At 36.9% G+C, this 22,020-nt stretch overlaps 1 protein-coding gene and 1 long non-coding RNA gene across 5 annotated transcripts; one reads left to right on the top strand and one right to left on the bottom strand.

Annotated features, from left to right (window-relative positions):
• The first annotated feature begins 6,763 nt into the window (after nt 1-6,763).
• On the top strand, nt 6,764-9,171 carry LOC133723145 (uncharacterized). Its single transcript, XM_062149973.1, has 3 exons — nt 6,764-8,217; nt 8,306-8,411; nt 8,518-9,171. Exons 1-3 carry the CDS (start codon nt 6,764-6,766, stop codon nt 9,169-9,171), a joined length of 2,214 nt encoding a protein of 737 aa, XP_062005957.1.
• Nucleotides 9,172-11,972: 2,801 nt separating this feature from the next.
• On the bottom strand, nt 11,973-19,120 carry LOC133720180 (uncharacterized). Of its 4 annotated transcripts, XR_009851725.1 has the most exons (5): nt 18,204-18,968; nt 17,533-17,734; nt 16,693-17,128; nt 16,177-16,252; nt 11,973-12,276 (listed from the first exon to the last, which is right to left on the bottom strand). It is a non-coding gene; the product is annotated as an uncharacterized LOC133720180 (long non-coding RNA). The 4 variants fall into 4 exon arrangements; XR_009851724.1 differs by having other exon boundaries at nt 16,177-17,128; XR_009851723.1 differs by lacking the exon at nt 11,973-12,276 and adding an exon at nt 18,985-19,120 and having other exon boundaries at nt 15,737-17,128; nt 18,204-18,329.
• Between the last annotated feature and the right edge of the window lie 2,900 nt (nt 19,121-22,020).

Here is a 22,020-nt window from a genome sequence, read left to right as displayed (position 1 = left end):
CCTTTATTTTCTCTAGAAAATTTTGATATTCTCCTGCTTGTTGTAGGAAACCTTGGCTGGTGGAACTCTTGGAAACAGCAACGATGGAATCAGAAAATAAAGCATTTAAAGACGTTTGACCAAGCAATGAAGAAGGGGAATAAAGGAAAAAGATGTTTCAACTGGAAAATAAATAAAAGGGAAAGACGTTTTCAGTTGGAGAATAAAGGAGAAAAACGTTTTTCAGTTGTGGAATAAAGGAGAAAGATGTTTCAACTGGAAAATAAATAAAGGAGAAAGACGTTTCAGCTGTTAAAAGACCCCATTATGAGAGAAGTTAAGGCCATAAAGGAGACGTTTCAGTTGGGAAATTAAAGGAATTATGATGCAATCCCATCCGTCCAATGGTAAAGGGTATGATCGACAAAAGCCAACCACTGCTCCCCTATAAATAGGCAACGTCCAGACCAGAATTATTATCACTTCCCGGCCTATCACTTCCTGGCCAAAAAACTTTTCCAAGACTCTGCCCAATTCACTCCTCAAATCTCCAACACCTACAAGACTGTGACCACCATCCATCCATCAATCTACAAAGCTCTAAAGGCGCTGAGTCAAGGACGCTCCACCACCATAGCAGAGTCGAGTTTATCACCTTGTTGCCAAGCCGCTGAGGAAAGCTTCAAAGTGTAACTATGACTCTACTTACAATTTTTATTTCGGTTTTGTGTGTTTGGATCTGCGAGTTGTGTAATTGGAGACATGAGATTTTCAGAATATTTTTATTAATATTTTTGAGATTTTCAGTTTATTATTGAGTTAATTTCGAGAATTCTTTGATGATGCATGTCACAATCTTGTGCCCTTTTACGTGTTTAGGTAATTTTCAGAGTTAGGTTAATAAGTTTGCATGCTAGAATCACGCTGAGTATTCTTGTGTGTTTGCTTAATTTGCCAAGGGTAATTGTTATTTGTTAAGGCGCTGAGTTAAACAAGTAGCAATTAGTTCTAAAAAGTGGTAAAAATCATGCTTTAATGATTAAACGATTCTGGAAATTACGTGTTAAATTCTATGTGTAATGGTTAATTTGCACGTGTGAGTTGATTCGAGGGTTAGATAATACTACTAGTTAAGAGAATTACGCTGAGTGTTTTCGAAAATTAGTAGTATTAGGCTTGGTAAGGACTTTTCCGATCCAAGCCTACATTAGAACGAATCAGATAAATGGATTGATCCGCTGAGGCTTTTCATTTGGGCTCTTATCTATGCATTCAAGATGGGCACAGTTTTGTAGCATGTTGAAATGAATTTCTGAGTGGTATTGGTCTAGGTTAGGGAAGTCGATCATTGTATATAGTTTTATTTGTTTTGTTTTTATTTTAAGTAGATTAGGAACCAAATCTCAAAACCCCCATTTTATTCTTTTATTTGTTAATTGACCTTTTTGTGTAGGTGTACCCTACAATCCCCGGACTAAACGATCCCTGCTTATCCTATACTGACAACTACATTTTGCAGGGTTAAATTGTGAGGCTATTTTAGCCGCATCACCTCTTGAGTATACAAGTTCGGGTTCTCGCTTCGTCGGTCTCACTCTTCAATTTTTAGCTTATCTCTCTCTCTCTCTTGCCTTGTAAGTTCTTCTTCGTTTTTAGTTTCATCGAGTCTTGATGGGTTGTCTGATATGATTGGGTTTATTGATTATATATTATGGTATTGTTGTTTCTGATTGATTGAAATAGTTCATTCTTAGGTTAAATGAACATAGGTTTGTTGTATTATGCTGCAGATGATGTACATCTTAGCTTGAAATATAGATTTTATTGTCTTTTTATGTCTTTTGGTAAACAAAGTGGTGAAATTTTGAGGGGAAACCATTTGGGTGTGTAATTATACTATTTGTTTCTACTTGAGGTAACTATAGAAGTATCGAATTGAAGTATGTAGTATATGAAACATTGAATTATGGTATGCAGTCTTTGTTAGGATTATCAGTTTAATTAGTATCTCTGTGCGTTTTAGTTTTGCTAACCTAATAAACATTGCAGAATTGTGTTTTAGGTTTTTTTTTTTTTTTTTCAGTTATGGTATAGACCCTAAACTTAAATTGGAAGTACTTTTCAGATTTCATTGGTTACTTTAGGAATAAGTTTCTCTTGAAGTGATAAGACATTGTATGTGATTATTCAATTGGTTTCTTTCTCGCACAATAGTATCAAAAGCATAGTTCTTAAACTTAAATTTTTACAATGGTCTAGCAAGCTGCACATTAAAGAACTTCAATTCACACATCTAGAAAGTTGATTGGCACTAGAAGTATACCAGGTCATGTGATTAGATATAAAGGAATACACTTGCAGATTTTGTGGGCATGTCTAATTGATCTTATTGATAGAATCATGTTGGTGTAGAGAGATCTATCTTGATTCTTTGCTTATGTTTGTGATTTTTCCATGTAATTACGCACTATTTATACCCACAAATATGTAGGGTCTGTATTTGGTGTGTAAAGATCTGTGAGTTGAAGAAGGTCATATAGTATTGCTGGTCATACAGTATCATTGGACAAAATTAAGCTTGCCCTTGCTATCCTTAAGGTATACCTCTTAGTTTCTTCTTTGAACATGAACTTACAAATATGTCTCATGTATGCCTTCTAACATACTGCTTATGGTTGTGAGTTATGTGAGTATATATGCCATGCAATATTGCTTAATTATCCTAGGTGTGTAGCAATGGTTTATATTTGGACATATTAGACAATATGTTATATTCTGCTTATGCAAGGTCTTTATATTTTTGTGGAATATGGAAACATACTTAAAATAAGTTACACCTGAATTGAATTGACTTATTCTGTTTTCTGGTTTTCTTATTCTTTTAAAGTAGTTGTGTTATGTTGGTACATATGAGAATGTTTTTCTAAGTTGTCTGAAGTTAAGTTTGTTTTATTTTTAAAGATGGATAAGTCTTGGATGCATGCTGATAGAAGATCACACACATATGAACTAGGTGTTGAGGAATTTCTAAAGTTTGCTTTTGAGAATGCTAGCGATGTAGATAATATCTGCTGTCCCTGTGCTAAATGTGGGGGCACAGATGAGACATTTTCAATTAGGATGATAAAAGATCATCTATATTGGAATGGTATAGATGAGAGTTACAAAGATTGGGTATGGCATGGGGAACCTTCTAGGGAAATGAAGAATGCCAATGAAGAGCCATCTGAAGCTACTGTAGATATGGTAGAAGAAGAAGATGGGGTAGACAATATAGGGTTGGGAGATCAGGGAGAAAAAAAGGCTGGTGAGGATGAGGTTTATTTCGATAATGGTGAGGATGAGCAGTTTTCAGCAGACTCAAATGACTTTATGAAGTTAGTCGACGATGGAGATAAACCTTTATACCCTGGTTGTAAGAAGCACACCAAATTGAATGCGCTTATACAGACTTATAACCTGAAAGCAAAGCATGAAATTTCTGATGTGTGCTATTCTGACATGTTGATCATGATTGGAATGTTTCTTCCTGAAGGTAATGAGATACCAGGGTAAGAGTATGAGGCTAAAAAGACTTTAGTTTCATTAGGAATGGAATATAAAAAAATACATGCATGTCCTAATGACTGCATTTTGTATAAGGAGAGCATGTTGATGCGACTAGTTGTCCTACTTGTGGGGAGTCAAGGTGGAAATTAGGCAACGGTAATATTGAGAAGCAAGGGGTACCCGCGAAAGTATTGTGGTACTTTCCCCCAATCCCACGGTTCAAGCGCATGTTTCAATCGACAAAAACTTCCAAAAACCGAACTTGGCAAGCGTCTGAAAGATTGAAAGATGAGTTTATGCGCCACCTAGCAGATGCCCCCACTGTAACGTTTCGTATCTTAATTTACCTATTTACTAGTCATCTGGACGGTAACGACAACTATTTTCACTTTTTACTTTGTTTCGATACTTTTAGTGGCCCTAAAAATTGACTTTTTGTTCGGGTCAAAATTTGAGAAAATGTTCTTCATGGAAGTTGTAGAGGACGTTAAACCGAGCGTGTGCATATGTGGTACGTAAAAATCAGAGTTCGTATACGAAAGTTATGAGTGAATTAAGAAGTTACTATTCATGGTAGAAATTTGTATAAATAATGAAAATTTACTGTGGTAGGTTTCCAAATCCGGAAACCCACATTTCTCTCTCCTCTCCCCCGATCTCTCTCCTTTCCTCTTCGGGCGATTCATTCTCCCCTTCGATTCGCCGCCATCCGGCCATTAACCGGTGGGCAACCGGCCACCACGTGATCGCCCCTTCCTCCTCTTGACGCTAGTGCCCTTGGGTTTCGGCGATTTGGCCGGAAAACCCTGAATCGAAGCAAGGAACCTCACGGGGGCAGTTTGAGATTTTCTGGCGATTCAGCCATTTCCGGCCGTTTCCGACCACCAAATTGGGACCGTAGGGGCGCCTCAAGCCAGTGATCATTTCCCCTAAGGCCATTCACTTCAATTTGTAGTGTGGAGGTCGAATCGATGATTTCAAATTCTAGGGTTCGGAGGTTTTTTCTGGGTTTTCTTCACCGGCCAATTTCGAGTGCTTTAAGGTAAAATTGGAATGTGTTGTAGTTGAGGAAATTGTTGGGTCTGTTGTGTTGTTGTTGCTGCCAAAATTTGGTGGCCATAGGAGGTGGTGGCCCATAAATCAACCTCCGAAACCCCAAACTTCGGAAATTCACAATTGATATCAAACTCCAAAAATTCACCAAAATCACATATTCAACCTCCACAACTGTAGGTCGCGCGTGGAGGCGCGTAGGGCAGCTATCTAATTTCGATTTTTAGCCTATTAAATCCTATAATTGTTGTAGAGGTTGAATATGTGATTTTGGTGAATTTTTGGAGGAGTTTGATATCAATTGTGAATTTCCGAAGTTTGGGGTTTCGGAGGTTGTTTTATGGGAATCCGACCTTCGGATTTCCCTTGTTTCCGCTATGGAATACTTTAATCTATGGATTGATATTAGTGGTGAAATTTGAGTTGAATCCGAAAAGAAATTGGAAGTTTGATTTAGGAGGATAAGATATTAGAATTGTATTTAATTGCCGAATCGTTATTCACGAATTATAATATTGTACAGGGCGATGTACCGAGCTCTTGCTCGATGAAGGAACTCTTATACGTGATTGTCGGAATAGTACTGTGAGTGGACTTTTGTTTTTAAATAATGATGCATGCATTTATTTATTAAAGTAATGCTCTAGTTATTTATCATATTACTTTTCGAGCATATAATTGTTTTCGGATTTTGATTTTGATTTATCTCGAGGAATTACTTTCATTGATGAGTTTCATGAAGTGATTATGAATTATTCTGGTTGTGATTTTCGGATATTAATTTTGTTATGCCCGGATTCGAAATTATGATTTATGTTGTTTTTCAACAAAGTATTTTCCATGGTATTTTCCAAAATGGAATATTAGTTCATTATTGAACTTCCTTGCTTATTCATCATTGACCCGAGAATATTTTTGGCGTGTGGGACACGCAGTTGATTTATTGATATTTCATATTTATTTATTGACTTTCGGTTTTGGCATTGGGAATGCCTTGATGATGATTTTGGAATTGGTTTTGTTTCGGTTTACGGAGATCATGTATTATTATTATTTCTCTTCTATTTATTTTTGAACTTGAGTTTATCTTGGCGTGTGGGACATGTCGTTGGAAATTCATTTGCGAGAGTTGGGGAAGCCTTATGTATTTATGGATTTATTTGTTTTCGGATTTCTTTTGCCATACTTTGGGTGATTATTTATCATGCTAGCATTGATGTCCGCCTTTGTGGCGAGGTGATGGGATCACCGAAGCCCGTCCGCCTTTGTGGCGCTGGTTACTGTCTTTGTGACAGTAATGCTGAAGCCCAGTATCCTAATCGCTACACTTAGTGGCATGTGGGTATATAACGGGAGTATATGGGAGTACTTTAGCCTGGGAGGCTATCACCCGAGCCTGGGAGGCTCATTCGTATGGCTATCTTCTTCCCCTACTTTTATATTATTTCTGGGCTAGCGGGGTCTAGTCTGATGATACGATACTCAGCGGGTTTGATTTACAGTTTCCAGTTTCCTGATTTTAAGAAATAAAATTTTACAAACATTGCATGCATCGAGGTTTTATAAATTTAAATAAGTGGGAAAGTATTTAAGTTTGCTTCATTTAAATCATCTTAATTATTTATTTTTGTCCACTCACACTAACGTGTTTTTCAATACTTTTCCCCTGGCCCTTCAGTTTCAAATGCCCAGTTTGCAGGCGAAATTAGTTGAGGTCGGGCGTACATGGAATTGAGGCATAGTCAACAGCAAGGCTTCCGCATTTTCCTTTGAATTAGGTTTTCCTTGTTTACCCTTTTTATTAGAATTGCTCTGATTACTTGTGGGATTATTGTTATTCAAGTTGCGTTTTGTGTGTTGTGATTTGGGGAGCAGGGTGGCTCCAGGAGAATAAGGATGGATGGTTTAGAAGTGTAAATGTTTTTCTACAGGTTTTGGGTAGTCCATTTTTAGGGGAAGTTTTGCCAAATTTTTGGTAGAATTTCTTCTAAGGTGGGCCCGCAGGGCCTCTTCGGATTTCGGGGTGAAATCCGGGGCGGGTCTTGTCACCCACTTGGAAGTTAGTGGACCAAAAATGGCCAGAATTTGGTAATGATCCTAGGAACCTTAGACTTGCACTCTCATCTGACGGCTTCAATCCCCAGTTATACGTGTTACTTATAACCTCCTCCCATGGCTATGCATGAAAAGGAAGTTCATGATGCTAACCTTACTGATTTCCGGACCTAAACAACCCGGAAATGATATTGATGTATATTTGAAGCCCTTAATTGACGATTTAAAAGAGTTGTGGGATGGGATAGATGGAGTATATGATCCATTTAAGGGAGAATACTTTAAACTGAAAGCTGTTTTGTTTTGGACAATAAATGATTTTCCCGCTTATGGGAACTTATCAGGTAGTGTTATGAAGGGTTATAATGGTTGTCCTATATGTTGTGAGAATACAAAACCTTATCGGTTGTCTCATGGACAGAAAATGAACCATATTGGTCACCGGAGATGGTTACCGTGCCATCATCCTTATCGAAGGCAGAACAAACAGTTCAATAACTTGCCAGAGTTTGAACTTGCACCTGAACCTTTAAGTGGAGAAGAAGTCTTCAAAAGGGTTGAGGGCATGAACTGGCCATTCGGTAAAAAATATCCTCCCTCAAGTTATAAGGGTGTAGAAGATGAAACCAGACCATGTTGGAAGAAGAAGTCCATATTCTTTGAACTTGAATATTGGAAATTTCTTCCGGTTCGACATATTCTCGATGTTATGCATATTGAGAACAATGTTTGTGATAGTATTATCGGTACATTATTCAACATTCCCGAAAAAATAAAAGATAGAGTTGCTGCTAGGATGGATATGGTGGACATGGGCATACAGATTGGTTTAGGACCAAAACCTGGGCCAAAAAAGGACAAGTTGCCACTTGCTAGTTGGAATCTACTTCTAGAAGAGAAGAGAGCAATGTGCATGTCTTTCTTCAACATGAAGGGTCCTTATGGCATTTCCTCAAATATACGAAATCTTGTTTCCTTAGATGACTTAAGGTTGGTTGGTCTCAAGTTACATGATTGTCATATGGTGATGCAACAGCTACTACCTATTGCTATACGTTCAAGTTTAGATAAACCAGTCCGGTTTGCAATAATTCGATTCTGTCACTTCTTCAAGGCTATATGCAGTAAAGTGATAGATGTAAGAGAGCTGAAGAAAATGCAAGAAGATCTAGTTTTGACAGTTTGTGAGCTGGAGAAGTACTTCCCACCTTCCTTCTTTGATATCATGATCCATCTCACAGTTCATCTTGTTAGAGAAGTTGAGCTTTGTGGACCAGTATTCTTTAGGTGGATGTACCCTTTTGAAAGGTACATGAAAACCCTGAAAAGTTATGTTAGATGTCGACACCATCCAGAAGGTTGCATTGCCGAGTCATATATTGCTGAAGAAGTAGTGGAATTTATCTCAGAACGTGTACTTTGTGTTGAAGATACAGTTGGCATCCCATCAGTAGGTATATTTGACGAAAGCTGCATCAAACCCTTATCTGGTGCAAGTATTGTATCTGTTTATGGAAGGGAGTTGGAGTTAGCACATCTCAATGTATTACAGAATCTCGATGATGCTCGACCATACTTTAAGTATTTATTTCAATTTTGAGCTACTGTTTAATTTCTATATGTATGTTAACTTTAAAATCTTAGTACTAATCAGTGGACTGGTTTGCAGAGAACACATGGAGATTTTGAAGCAACAATATCCTAAGTACAAAAAAGATGAAAGGTGGCTGACCGATAAGCAAAATTCAACTTTTCCAAATTGGATAAAGGAAAGGGTAAGTGTTATATATAGAGAGAAGTACCAAATTTTGTTTGAAATGTATTTGGTGGTTATATTTGGAATAAATGGCTATAACATAAGTCATTTATAACTTTTTGCAGGTTGTTGAAGCATTGGGGGATCCTAATAATGACATCTCTGATTCACTGAGGTGGATTGCAGATGGAGTAAACTCAGATGTACCAACATTTTCTAGTTACATGGTTAATGGGGTTCATTTCAATACTAAGGAACGTGATGATGTTACGAAAGTGCAGAACAGCGGTGTTTTCCTACATGCTCATGCCTTACAAGTAGCTGGTGCAAAAGACAGAAACCCCAAAATTGATGACATGGATTTTTATGGAGTTATTGCAGCTATATGGGAGATGGATTATAATAAGTTCAGAATTCCTGTCTTCAAGTACGATTGGGTTGAAAATGCCAAGGGCATTAAAGTCGATGAGTTTGGGTTTACAATGGTAAACTTGAATAGGATAGGTCATGTATCTGATCCTTTTGTGTTAGGGAAGGATGTGAAACAAGTATGGTATGTAGAGGACCCAAGCAAAGAGAATTGGTCAGTAGTTATAACATGTCCTGAGAGGAATTATGCTCATGATCATGATGGAGAAGAAGAGCTTGGGAATCTGGAAATGGAGCAGCAGCCCTTCATAGCAACAATGCCACCCATCGAAACCTATGACAATACAGTCGGTGATCAGCAGATGCCCTACATGCGACAAGGAAATGAAGGGATATGGGTTGATAAATGATAACTGTCAAAGTTATCAAACTAACCAAGTTAGGGGATTCAGGGACATGTATTATAGATGTTTTTGTTGATTTTGATAGTTAATCTGAATGCATTTGTAGTATAGGCAGTTAACTTGTTTACCATGTGTATTGATATGCATGTTTTTGTTGATTAATTATGAAGCAAACTGGTTGAATTCTTATTTACTTGTTGTAGCACTTAAAATGTTATGAGGTTTGGTTGTATTTGGTTTTGTATCGCAACACTTAAATATTAGAACTGAAAAGCTGATTGTTTGTGGCTTTGTGTTTGCAGATAATGGCATGGCACTAGGGCTATCAATGTGTCGTGTTGGGTTGGGTTTGTGTCGGGTCAAGGTATTTGTCGTGTCACAAGATACAAACCCAAATCCAACCCATTTAATAATCGTGTCAAAAATTTAAACCCAAACCCAACCTATTTATTAAACGGGTTACCCGTTTCCAACCCGCTTAACCCATTTAACAAATAAGTCGTGTCGTGTTAGACAAAATGACTCATTTAAGGGTTAACAATGCAACCCATTTAACTAAAAAAAATGCATAAATTAATTAAATTCACTAAAAACTCCACAAGAAGAAGAATATGAATAATTATATATATATTCATAAATAATTAAATCCAATAATTATAAAGCAAAATATTTCAAATTGTCTAATCCTGTGATCAAATACTCTCAACGACCAAAATTTCAAAAAGAAGTATAATATAATCGGGTTATACGGGTTCACTTCGTGTTGGCGGGTTGACCCGTGGCCGACCCATTTATTAAATGGGTCATGGCGGGTTGACCCATGGCCGACCCGCTTTTTAATCATGCGGGTTCAATCCGCTTTATTTTGTGCGGGCTTCGAGTCGTGTTATCGGGTCGTGTCGGAATTGACAGCCCTAAATGGTACCTTCGACACGAAGACCTTCTTCTCAAGCACTAGCAATGGCCAAAAGAATGAGGACAATCCAGCTAAGGACAAGGTCTACTACCAAGCGATCCAATGGAGCAACATCAATTGGAACATGGGGTTCAGTACATGCTGCATCAAAGTTGTCATCGAAACGAAAAACTAGATCGAAGGGTTCAACAGCAACAAAAAAGGAAGGTCTGAAATTGTTGAAACAAGGTTGTGTAACAATGAGTCGCATTGTTAGACGAAAAATTATTGGAAAGAAGATGACAGTTAAGTTTAACGAGAAAGGACAACCCATAGGGAAAGCTGGTAAAGAAATGCAGTCATATATTGGGGTGTTAGCTCGCAAGAAGATTGCAATCACGATTCCTAATTGGAAGGATGTTCTTATGGAACAGAAAAATAAAATCTGGGAAAGCGTAAAGGTATGAGAACTGTCCTGTTTTTTGTTCCTTTGGTATTTATAAAGTGTTGAATATAATATATGCTTACTTGTTTAACTATTGAGATGTTGCTTACTGCAATTTACATGTATGCAGTTGGCATTTGTGTTTCATCCGGAGCACAAAAGAATGGTTTTAATCTCAGCAGGACAGAAATGGAGAGAATTTAAGAGCCATTTGACGACCCGCTACATTCTCCCTTATAGAGATAACCCCAAACTTATCGAGTCTCGTCCAGAAGACTATCTTTTTATTAATCAACTGGATTGGGAGATTTTTGTAAAGGAAAGGTTATCTGACGCATTCCTAGTAAGGGTTCAACTATTATAAGTTAATGTTTTGGTTTTGCAGTTAGTACTAACATGTTAAGCATGCATTGACCGGACATTGTTTTATAGGAAGTGCATGAAAAAAAGAAAAAAAAAAGAAAAAAAAAATGAAAAAAAACGGACTTTAAATAAGTATCCTCACTGGCTGTCGCGTAAAGGATACGCTGGATTGGAGGAAGAACTGGTAAGTGGCATTTTGATGGTTTCACGGTTTGTGGCATTTTGATTTATTTGATGTATACGATGGTATAGATATTGACATAATCAATTGATGTAGTCTGCAACTATGGCTGATGGTGAACTTGATCGTGCAACAATGTGGATCAAAACACGTCAAGATAAGAATGGTGGGTTTAAAGATCCTTCAATAGAGGAGAAGGCCAACAAAATTGTAAGCCGTTCCTATTTTGGTTTGTCAAAAGGCATTTTCAATGTAATGTTGCAACATAACCTGACCACTTATATTTTTCAGGCTGTTTTGAAGAAAAAAGAGGCTGAGGGAGAGTTAAGCACTTCTGGAGCAGATGATGTGTTGACCTTAGCATTGGGAAATCCTGAAAATACTGGAATAGTAAGAGGAGTAGGAGGAAATGTGAGGAAAGCTACATACTTTAACCTCCCAAAGCACCGAAAGCAAAGTGTTGAACAGACTGTTAGTTAGGTTGAGAATTTAGAAAATAATGGAACAAGAGAGGGAGAAGATACTGGCAGAAGAACGAGCAATTTGGGAAGAGAGGCTTAAGAGGTTAGAAGATAAATTCAATGGGAAGGCTGTGCAAACTGAGTCCCCCAAAGTTTCCACCATTGACAGGCAAATGGGTTCTGGACGAGGAAGTTGTTCAAATCTGCATGAGAAAGCTGCCCAGGCAACTGAAATGCGGATTCCAACCACAGTCAGAAAGTCCTTGGAGTTAGAACTTCATGAAGAGCCTGTGGAAAATGTCAGTCCCATTAATGAAAAGAAATTGGATGCTACGGCAAAGGCTGAGCAAAATGGTCCCATTCTTGTTGATCTAGAAAAACATAAGGCTGAAGTTCAGGTAACTATAAATGTATTCTGCATTGAATGATTATATTGTTAAGTTAGATGATGCATGTGCCGCCATGTTATACATTCAGCTATCTTGTTTAGTGTCTCACCATATAACACTTTCTAATTTTTAGCCACAGACAATTGGAAAAGAGTGCCAATTGGCTTCTGGTTCAATCAATAATGTTGTGGCTATTGCAACAATTATAGAAGTCAATGACGAAAGCAACAGCCAGCTTATCCATGGTGTTCCATTGGGCGAAGGAAATAAGCGTGTCTTGATTGTACGCTCTCTAGTGGATGAAGCTAAGCTTCCATTCCCAATCAAGGATGAAATAGTGATTGTTCGTGATGCGCTCGAGACTTATGTGGCCTGGCCTGAAAACATGACAATTTTTTCAGCAGAGTGTAAGGTAATAAATACTACTTCTCACTTGATTTAAATGTACCAGAAGTTAATTCTTGTAAAGGAATTGTCCCTACTGATTTGTACAACTTTTATTTACAGAAAGAGTTGCCAGCAAAGAGTAAAGGACTGAAGAAGAGAAAAAGGACATAAGAAAATGATGATGACGATGAGGAAGATCTGGACATGACATCATTGCCACCAACTATTCCTCCATCCCTTAAAGTTGTATGCAGTTGGGCCAAAGAAACATTGAGAAATGGGAACACCATTGTCTGCAACTTCGATGAAAAGGTTTTCGGACATGCGTCCAAAACTTTTGTGAGTAAACACAATATTAATAACTTTGTTACCATGAAGGAAGTATCGGGCAGCTGTATATATATGCATCTATATGAGGTACTCTACTGGCTTTAGTTGGAATTTTGACAGAAAAATGTCCTAAAAATTATGATTTAATGAAGCATTCTTTGATTTGTAGCTATCAATCTTTATGGTGTGTTGAAAAAATCGAAGATGGTGGACATGGTCGGATTTATGGACACTACTAATATTGGTTCCATTGGGTGTTGTAATCCAATTGAGCGTTCCCGTGCAATAGCTGATAGGTTGAAACGAGCAAAGCGTGGTCAGATTCTTTTGTTGCAATATAACTCTAGGTATGTAATCTTCATATATTGTGAGGATTGCTTTATGAAATTGTTATGTTGCTGAATATTGTAATCTCAATGTCTATTGTCTTCGAAAAATGTGATTTTTTTTTTTTTGCTTTGAAGATGTCAGTGGATGCTGACTGTAATAAATGCTGAAGAAGACACTGTCTACTTCATGGATCCATTAAAGAGGAGACTTGTTACAGGAGAATGGAATGACATTATCGATAAGTAAGTGGATGGTTTTTTTAATTATTCTTATATTTCAAACTGATGTTTCTAGCTGCATATATTTTGTTCTTTAACACAAATTTTCTGTTAATATTAAAGCAGCATCAAAATACATAATGCTCAAGTCAAAAGGCAAGGCAGAAAAGCAACTACCTGGAAAAACTGTGCGGTATGATTTATGAAACAGTTTTCAAAATCTTAGTTGTAAGAAGTTTCTTATTTCGAATTTAACTGGCCATAGTTGGTATTTAATATACTGTTTTCAGGGTATCCCGGAGCAAAAAACCAACAAAGATTGTGGATACTTTATAATGAGATACATGAAGGAAATAGTGGAAGATAATAATTTGGACTTTTTCAGCAAGGTAATTAAAACTAGTTTATATTGCTTGGATTGTGGTTATACTGTTATTTTGCATCTTGTTCTGGTGGATATGAATTATGTCTTGGATGTCCAGAATGCATGGTAAACCTTTGATCCAGCAATAATTTTGGTATTCTACTAGTCCATTGTGTTTGGCAAAAGGATGTACGTATACATGATGGTTTGGAGTAATAAAGCACCTCTGTTTTTAGGGTTGCATAGAGTTCTATACTACTCACTCTAGATTCATTCTTGTATTATATCATTGTGAACAATTGAGTTGCATGTATGGTATGTTTTCTGGTTGTCAATTTACCAATTGTAAACCATTTTGTTTCAATGGGAGAGAAGAGGCAAAGCAGTATATACCCAGCAAGATATTGATGTGGTCAGAAATGAATGGGCAAAGTTTGTGGTTAAGACTTATATGTAAGAATTGGCTTGATACTTAGGGGTATTTCAGCTCAAACTTTGTGTTTAAGATTTGGATGGACATGAATTGCTATTTAGTACTTGAGGACCAGTATTTGTAGTTTCAGTGTGCTTTATAATTTGGCGATATATGCGAATGATATATGCTAGGAAATGACATTAATTAGAACTGATTTGTATTTCATATTTTTCTTCTTTCCATATATCAATTATGAGCCAACACAAGCGCACAATAACTGTACTAGTACAAAGTATCAGACAACACAAGCGCATAATACCAATTGTTTGAGGTACATTCACATAACTTTGGCATCCAGCAACTTGTCATCTAAAAACAATTCAAACAACATTGGCATCCAACAACTTGTCATCACAAAGAAATTCAAACAACATGAAGGAAAACATATGCCGTGTGATGCTTATAGGAGACAACAAATGCATCAAAAAAGATGTAATCTAAAACAATTTCAGACAACAGAGGCATCTTAAAACTTGTCTTCTTAAATAAAATTCAGACAACATATTCATGCTGAAATTTGTTATCCTAAATAAATTCAGACAACATAAAGGGAAAGTCTGTGTAGTCTTAAGTGCAATCAATACGACAAATTAGTCCAACAAATGTTATCTCAAGTCACTTCAGACAACAGATTCACACTTAAACTTGTTATCCTAAATATAATTCAGACAACATAAACGGAAAGAATGTGTACTCTGAGATTTATACCAGACGACATGTTATCCAACACTTGTTATCTTAGATTAATTTCAGACAACAAAGTCATTCTGAAACTTGTTATTGAAAATAATATTTAGACAACATAAAGGGAAAACATGTGTAGTTTGAGGTTCATTCAAGATGACAACTAGTCCCACACATGTCATCTTAAGCTTATTTCAGACAACATGGCCATCAAACAAATTGTTATCTAAGGGTGAATTCAGACAATAGAAGGAAATAGTAATTATAGTATGAGGTTTACTTCAGACAACATATTTATCATTGCCAAATGAACTCTTGTTTGAGGTTCACTCCAGACAACATATTTATCATATCTTTGTTGTTGGATGAATCACACAACCACACAGGCATGCAAAAATTGTTGAGCGAAGATCATTTCACACAACACTTGGGTAATAAACTGTTGTGTGATTCTATACTCTACAACAGTTTAGGAAAATTAATAGAAATTGCATAAATTCAGACAACACATATTTACATATACATGTTGTATGAATGAGGAAGAAGACGACATAAAAAGCTTGTCATCTGATTGAACGCAATCAGACGACAGACTACTAGACAACAGCCTCATTTTCAATTAGACAACAGGCTTTAGCTTGTCGTCTGATTCACTTTGTCCTATAGTGACGTAACCCAAAATCCCAATTAGTTCAAAACCAACACCAAATTCATAAAAAGTGCGAATTCGGTACCATCCTTTTATCACCCAAAATTCAAGCTAATAAAAACCAAACCATTATCTTAAATGACAGATTATGCGAACGAAAGCATTCACATTTTTCAATTACACAGTCAGATCAAATTGGTATGCAATTCAAAAACAGAAAGCAAAGCGACTAAGCACAATCTTGTAATAGGAACTGTTGTAGGAGCAAAACAATTGACTAAGACTGATTGTAAAATGCTTGGATATATATATATATATATATATATATATATATATATATATATATATATATTCAATCAACTAAGCATACAACATCCATAAAAATCAATAGTAAGCCACACCTCTTCTTTTACTGAAAGATCCCTCCCAAACCTTATCCAAATCTTGCTATGGATCTCGACTTCGCTCTCAGTATTTTTGTTAATATGCAAATTTATCATGCTAAAATTATTTCAGTGAACATGGTCATCGTGTTAATAAACTGAGTGCATTGAAATAGTTATTGATTATATTTACCTCAGAGCACAAATGTCTCCCCAACTTGTTGAGTATAGACAGTCTTCAAGTTTGAAGTACATATAAAATAATTAATGAAATTTTTAATAGAGAAAGATGCATAAAAAAAGAAGGGGAAACAGCGATGAATGAGTAGATACAATATAACTCATTTGTTGGCATCTATTAAGCATCTATCAAACTGGACTTGTTTATTCACATTACAAATCAAAGAAAGTGATGAATTTCGTTTTCTTAAACTTAGATAACAAATAGTCTATTCACCTGATTTAATTGCAAGAAAACCAACAGCAAAGAAACCACACCACTGCCACTCTGTGTTAAACTTAAGGTAATACAGCTGCAGAATAAAATATAGTTATATAGTAAGTGAATAGTTTTTTCGTTCAAATCCATTTTACACAGCTTTTATCACAACTCATGTATCACTGAAACCATTGACTGAATTAACCTAGGAAACATAGGTAAAAATAGAGCATGATACTACTGTGTGCATATGATAAATAAAAAGAAATTAGCTAAACTTTACTTGGAAACCAATTTGTAAAATAAATCAAGAACATATACTAATACCAAAATGGCACAACAATAATACAAACACACAATAACTTCTTTCTACAAAATGTGTAACTGTCAGACTATAATCCTATTTACAATAAAAATAATAATCATGCAGTAAACTCTGAGACCATAATGCTATTTACAACGATACTTTACATGCAATATTGAACTAGAGAAAAATAAATACAGAGCAACTGATATTGCTCAAGAAAATCATACCCTCTGTTAAACAAAATCGGATTTCCAAGCTTACTGGAAATATTTGAAACCAGGGTTCCAACCCTTTTGGGAGCAATTCAACCTTAGAGAACAGCAAAACTGTAAGATCTTAATCAAATTATTGATTCTCATATCAAAATTTCATTTTTGAGTGAAACTATTTCGGGTGCATAAATGAGGTCGTGTATAGATAATCCAAGTAAAATTTTGGAAGAAAAATATGGGAAGACTAAAATTTAGTGAACAGAGGGAGAATAGAATCAATACCAGACCTTCAAAGAGTCTCATTTTAGGTTTAGGCTCATTTTAGGTACCAACTATTGTATCTCATAAGCTCATCCATATCGAGAAACTTGCTCCTAAAGGCACTAACTTCCAACGATGCAGGTACCAGCTTTAATTCTATAGGCCTTAAAAGAGCAGTCTTTTCAGCAACCTGCATGTATAGAATGTTGCCATGTGAAGAAAAGATCATAACAAAAGATATCAAGGATAAATAAATAACATATAATAAAGGTTCTAGATTGGTCATAGATAAAACTATCAGAAATTAATATAGATAGAAGGACTGGTACAAGTAATCAAGTCCTAGAAGCCACAAGTCACCAAAAGAGATTATATGATTTAAGAGTACTATATTTAGGCAATGATGTGAACAGTGACATAACTCTCAGAGGACATATATAACAACCACAATGCAATGAGAAAACTGACAGCTGCAGCAACCATCCTCACACATGTGCACACTACTAAATTACCAATCCATTCAAAATTCTCATGAACCTCAATAACAGCTTTAGTGCGAAAACTAATAGGCTAAGAACTGATTCAACATTTTACCTTTCTCCAATCTATAAAATCAATGAGCTCATTATCCATTGATTCTTTTGTAGCTATGTGTAGTATCTTCTCCCTTTCTGCTTGAGTTGGCCTTTGAAGATGAAATACTTTATCCATGCGACCAGGCCGCTTTAAGGCATCATCAATTTGCTTGAGATTTCTAGTAGTAGCCATCAATACAACCCCATCTTGTTTCTCAAACCTGCAGAAAGTGTAAAATTAATCGAGAAACAGAAACACGCAGATCATGCCCTGTTGAGTAACATAGTTTGACTTAAAGATTATTAGCTACACAAATAGAGTAGAGCACAGGAAGCAACATAAAGAAGCTGCAAACTTAAAAGACTTACAAAAATAAAAATAGTAAAAACTGAGAGGAGTTTGAAACATAAGAGAGAATGTGCCTTTCAGCCTATGTCCATGTCTAATAAGTTTGTAAGGATTTATCTATCCATTTCAAATAGATAAATGCTAAGTGGTTTATTGTTCAATAGAATGAAGGATTTCGTCAAGTGAAATTCATTTTGTTTCCTTCCTAGTCCACATAAACTACTTCATTTTAAACCTCTGGGTATGTTATGTAACTTTTAGCTAAAATTACTTCACATTTTTTGCTAAAGAATTTATTCAAGGTTGTTAGTCCAATGAATGAAACAAGAGATGAAAGTTACCCATCAAGTTCCACAAGCAATTGATTGATAAAAGCTTCATGATCCTGATTTAGGTTGGCTGGCTGAAAACTCTGTTTCTATTCAATTACAAACAGTCATTTTGACCTAAAGCAAACATTTGAAGATCTGCAGCAAAGTCATTCATCCTTTTAATGTCAGCAACTTGATTCATTACCAATTCATAAAGCATTAATTCCCATTCATCCTCTTACTCGTTACTACTTCAATCTCAACTTAACAATTAAACTTATATATAAACTTGTCCATAAACACACATTTAGACATGCACTTAACAACAATCAAAAGATCATGACATGCTTAATTCACATTGCTAAAGACTCAGCAAACTGAACTCACACATATGCACTAAGAAACCAACTAGATCCTACGACAACCAACTAACAGAGAATGACCTTAGAGATCCTGCTGCTTATAATCAAAACAGAGTTCAAGGTCCATACTAATTTCCAACTTCAAACTAACCCATCAAATTTCCCTTCTCCAACTTCTATTATCAAGATTCCTCAAGCCTCAAATGCTCCAAAATAAATAGCAAGTAATTAGGGGTTTCCCAATCCAAATCAAAGCAGAGACCTCAATCAACAAGGGGGGTGGGGGAGGGGTGATGAAAACAGGATTACCAGATAAAAAGCATAAATTGGCGGCGTCCACGATGGCGCAACAACGTCCCCAATCCCCAAATCCATTTTAACCAGAAAATCAATCATACCTAAAACACAATCGATTTCAAAAACATGAAAATTCGAGGCAAGAGAAGTACCAGTTAACAAAACCTGTCCTTGGCCACCAACGTGAACTTCACATCACCAGAAACTAGCTGAAATGGAGCCGATTCGAGGAGCTTGTGGACTTTCTGGTGGAGATTTCGATCGGAGATCGAAGTTGGAATCCCCGTGTTGCTCGTCGGACATCATCTCGTATAAAGACTAGGACTAGCTCGTCTGATACAAGTGTTGATCGACACGGTGGAAAATAGAGGCAGCAGAGGGAAAAATAGGGTTTGGAGTTAGGGGAGGAATTGGGGGAGTGGAGCTTGGAAAGAAAGAAGATAGAAGAGAGAGGTGGGGAATGCTAACTACTTCCTCTCATTCATCTTCTTCTCCTCACTAACTACTTCTTTGGTTCTTTGTAGAGGCAGGAATTGTGTCGGAGTGCGGTGGTGTAACGTCCCGAACTCAAATTCACCCGTTTACTAGTCATTTGGACGGTAAACGACCTTTACTCTCACTTTTACTTTCGGTTTAGTACCTTTAGTGGCCCTAAAAGTTGACTTTTTGTTCGGGTCAAAATTTGAGAAAAGTTTCTTCATGGAAGTTGTAGAGGACGTTAAACCGAGCGCGTGCATATGTGGTTCGTAAAAATCGGAGCTCGTATGCGATAGTTATAAGCGAAATAGTAAAGTTACTGTTTACGGTTACTGTTCATGGTAAGTTTCTATAAATAGCCAAGTTACTGTGGTAAGTTTCCATTTTTGGAAACTTACCCGGCCTTTTCTCTCTCTTCTCCCCCGACATTTTCTTCCTCTTCAGCCCGATTTCTTCTCCCTCCGGTTTCTTCCTTCTCCGGCCGACCCACGACGGAATCCGGGCACCGGCAGGTTCGCCTCCTCCTCCTTGTCACGCCTGGGGTGGTGTTTGGCGGTGGCTCGACCGGTGGAGCTCGGAATTGAGCTGTGAAGGTTACTGTAGCCGATCGGAACTATCATCGATTTCCGGCGATTCCGGCCGTTTCCGGCCACGAAATTGGCATCGAAGGTTCGGTTTTCATCACTGATCATTTCCCCTATGGCCTTGTGTCACGATTTGTTGTGTAGAAGTCGAATTGATGAATTGAAATTTTAGGGTTCTTGAGAAATTTCTGGGCTTGTGTTCATCGGCCGAATTGGAGCTCTTTCAGGTAAAATTGGAACTTGTTGTAGTTGAATGAATGGTTGGGTGTGTTGAGTAGATGCTACTGTCCAAATTTGGTGGCCATCGGAGGTGGTGGCCGCCGGCGCGTGGGGCCCACGCGCCGCCACTGTTGGTGGCGCGTGGAGGCGTGTAGGGCAGTGTTTTAATTCCAGTTTTTAGCCCATTAAATTCTATAAATGTTGTAGAGCTTGTATGTGAAGTTTGGTGATTTTTGGAGAAACTTGGAATTAATTATGAATTTTTGAAGTTTAGGGTTTCGATTATCGAATTACGAGAATCCGACCGTCGGATATCTCTCGGTTCTGCTTTGGAACCTTTAAATTAACGAATTGGTATTAGTGGTATAATTTGGGCTGAATCCGAGGAGAATGGGAGATGTAAATTATGAGGAATTGAGTTTAGGAATTATATTAAATTGTTGAATAATTATTCACGGAATATAATCGTGTACAGGATGTCGTACCGAGCCCTGGCTCGATGAAGGAACTCGTATACGTGATCGTCGGAATAGTACTGTGAGTGGACTTTTGTTTTAAATAATGATGCATGCGTTTATTTCTTGAATTAATTCTTTATTTAATTATCATATTACTTTTCAAGCATATTATTTGTTTCCGGAATTTGATTATTGGTTTATCTCATGGATTGGCTTTCAATAATGATTTTCTGAGATGGATTATGATTTACCTCGGTCATGAATTTCGGATATTAATTCGTTATGCTCGGATTCGAGTTTGTGATTTATGTTGATTTCCGGAGTTTCATATTTAATTTCATTCATCGATTTGAGATTTCTGAAAGATTTTCGAAATGGGATTTCGATGGAATTATTTCTTATTTATTTTTTTTAATATGAGTTTATTTTTGGTGTGGGACACGCCGTTAATTTATTGATCTTTCTTATTTATTTATCGACTTTCGGATTTTGGCATTGGGAATGCCTTGATGATGATTTTGGAATTGGTTTTGTTTCGAATTATGGAGATTATGATTTATTATTATTTCTCGCATTTTTGCTATTGATTTGAGATATTCTTGGCGTGTGGGACACGTCGTTGGGAATTCATTTGCGAGAGTTGGGGGAAGCTTTATGTATTTTGGATTTACTGGATTTTCGGTTATGTTTCCCTGTGCCATACTGAGGGGTGATTTTATCATGCTAGCATTGATTTTCAGCCTTTGTGGCGCGGTGATGGGATCACCGTAGCCCTTCCGCCTTTGTGGCGCAGGTTACTGTCTCTGTGACAGTAATTCTGTAGCCCAGTATCCTATCGCTACACTTAGTGGCGTAAGGGTATATTACGGGAGTTATGGGAGTTCTTTAGCCTGGGAGGCTATCACCCAACCAAGCCTGCGTGGCTTATTCGTATGGCTATCATCTTCCCCTACTTATACTATTTTTGACTAGCGGGGACTAGTCTGAGTTTTCTTAACCAGCGGGGCTGGACTTATATTTTCGAGTATTGAAATTTCAATCTTTTACTTTGTTGTTTTGACTAGCGGGGCTAGTCGGTTTTCTGGAGTTCAACGTTTTTCGGATTATTTTCTTAAGTGTTCTATAAATGTTGCATGCATCCGGATTTTATATATCGAAAAATGTGGGAAAGTATGAAGTTTTATTTTGTTTTATTCATATTAAATTATTTATTTTTGTCCACTCACGCTAACGTTTTTATGTACTTTCCCCTGGGCCCTTCGGTTTCAAATGCCCAGTTTGCAGGCGAATTAGTGGAGGTCGGGCGTACATGACATTTGAGGCATAATTGTCACCACTTCCGCATTGTAGGATCCCTTGATCATTTACTCTACTTTTTTATTTCCTTGTGAATTAGTATTGCTCTGATAACCTTTGGGATTTGTATTGTTAAGTTGAGTTTTGTGTTTTG

Source organism: Rosa rugosa, chromosome 7, assembly GCF_958449725.1.
Source record: "Rosa rugosa chromosome 7, drRosRugo1.1, whole genome shotgun sequence".
Classification (NCBI taxonomy): Eukaryota; Viridiplantae; Streptophyta; class Magnoliopsida; order Rosales; family Rosaceae; genus Rosa; species Rosa rugosa.
The sequence above is the reverse complement of the archived record's forward strand: the minus strand, read 5'-3'. Positions and strand labels throughout refer to the sequence as shown.

Coding starts and splice junctions, on each gene's coding strand:
- LOC133723145 (XM_062149973.1), top strand. CDS start 6,764: ATGAAAAGGAAGTTCATGATGCTAACCTTACTGATTTCCGGACCTAAA. Junction 8,218..8,305: donor GATGCTCGACCATACTTTAA/GTATTTATTTCA, acceptor ACTGGTTTGCAG/AGAACACATGGAGATTTTGA. Junction 8,412..8,517: donor CAAATTGGATAAAGGAAAGG/GTAAGTGTTATA, acceptor AACTTTTTGCAG/GTTGTTGAAGCATTGGGGGA.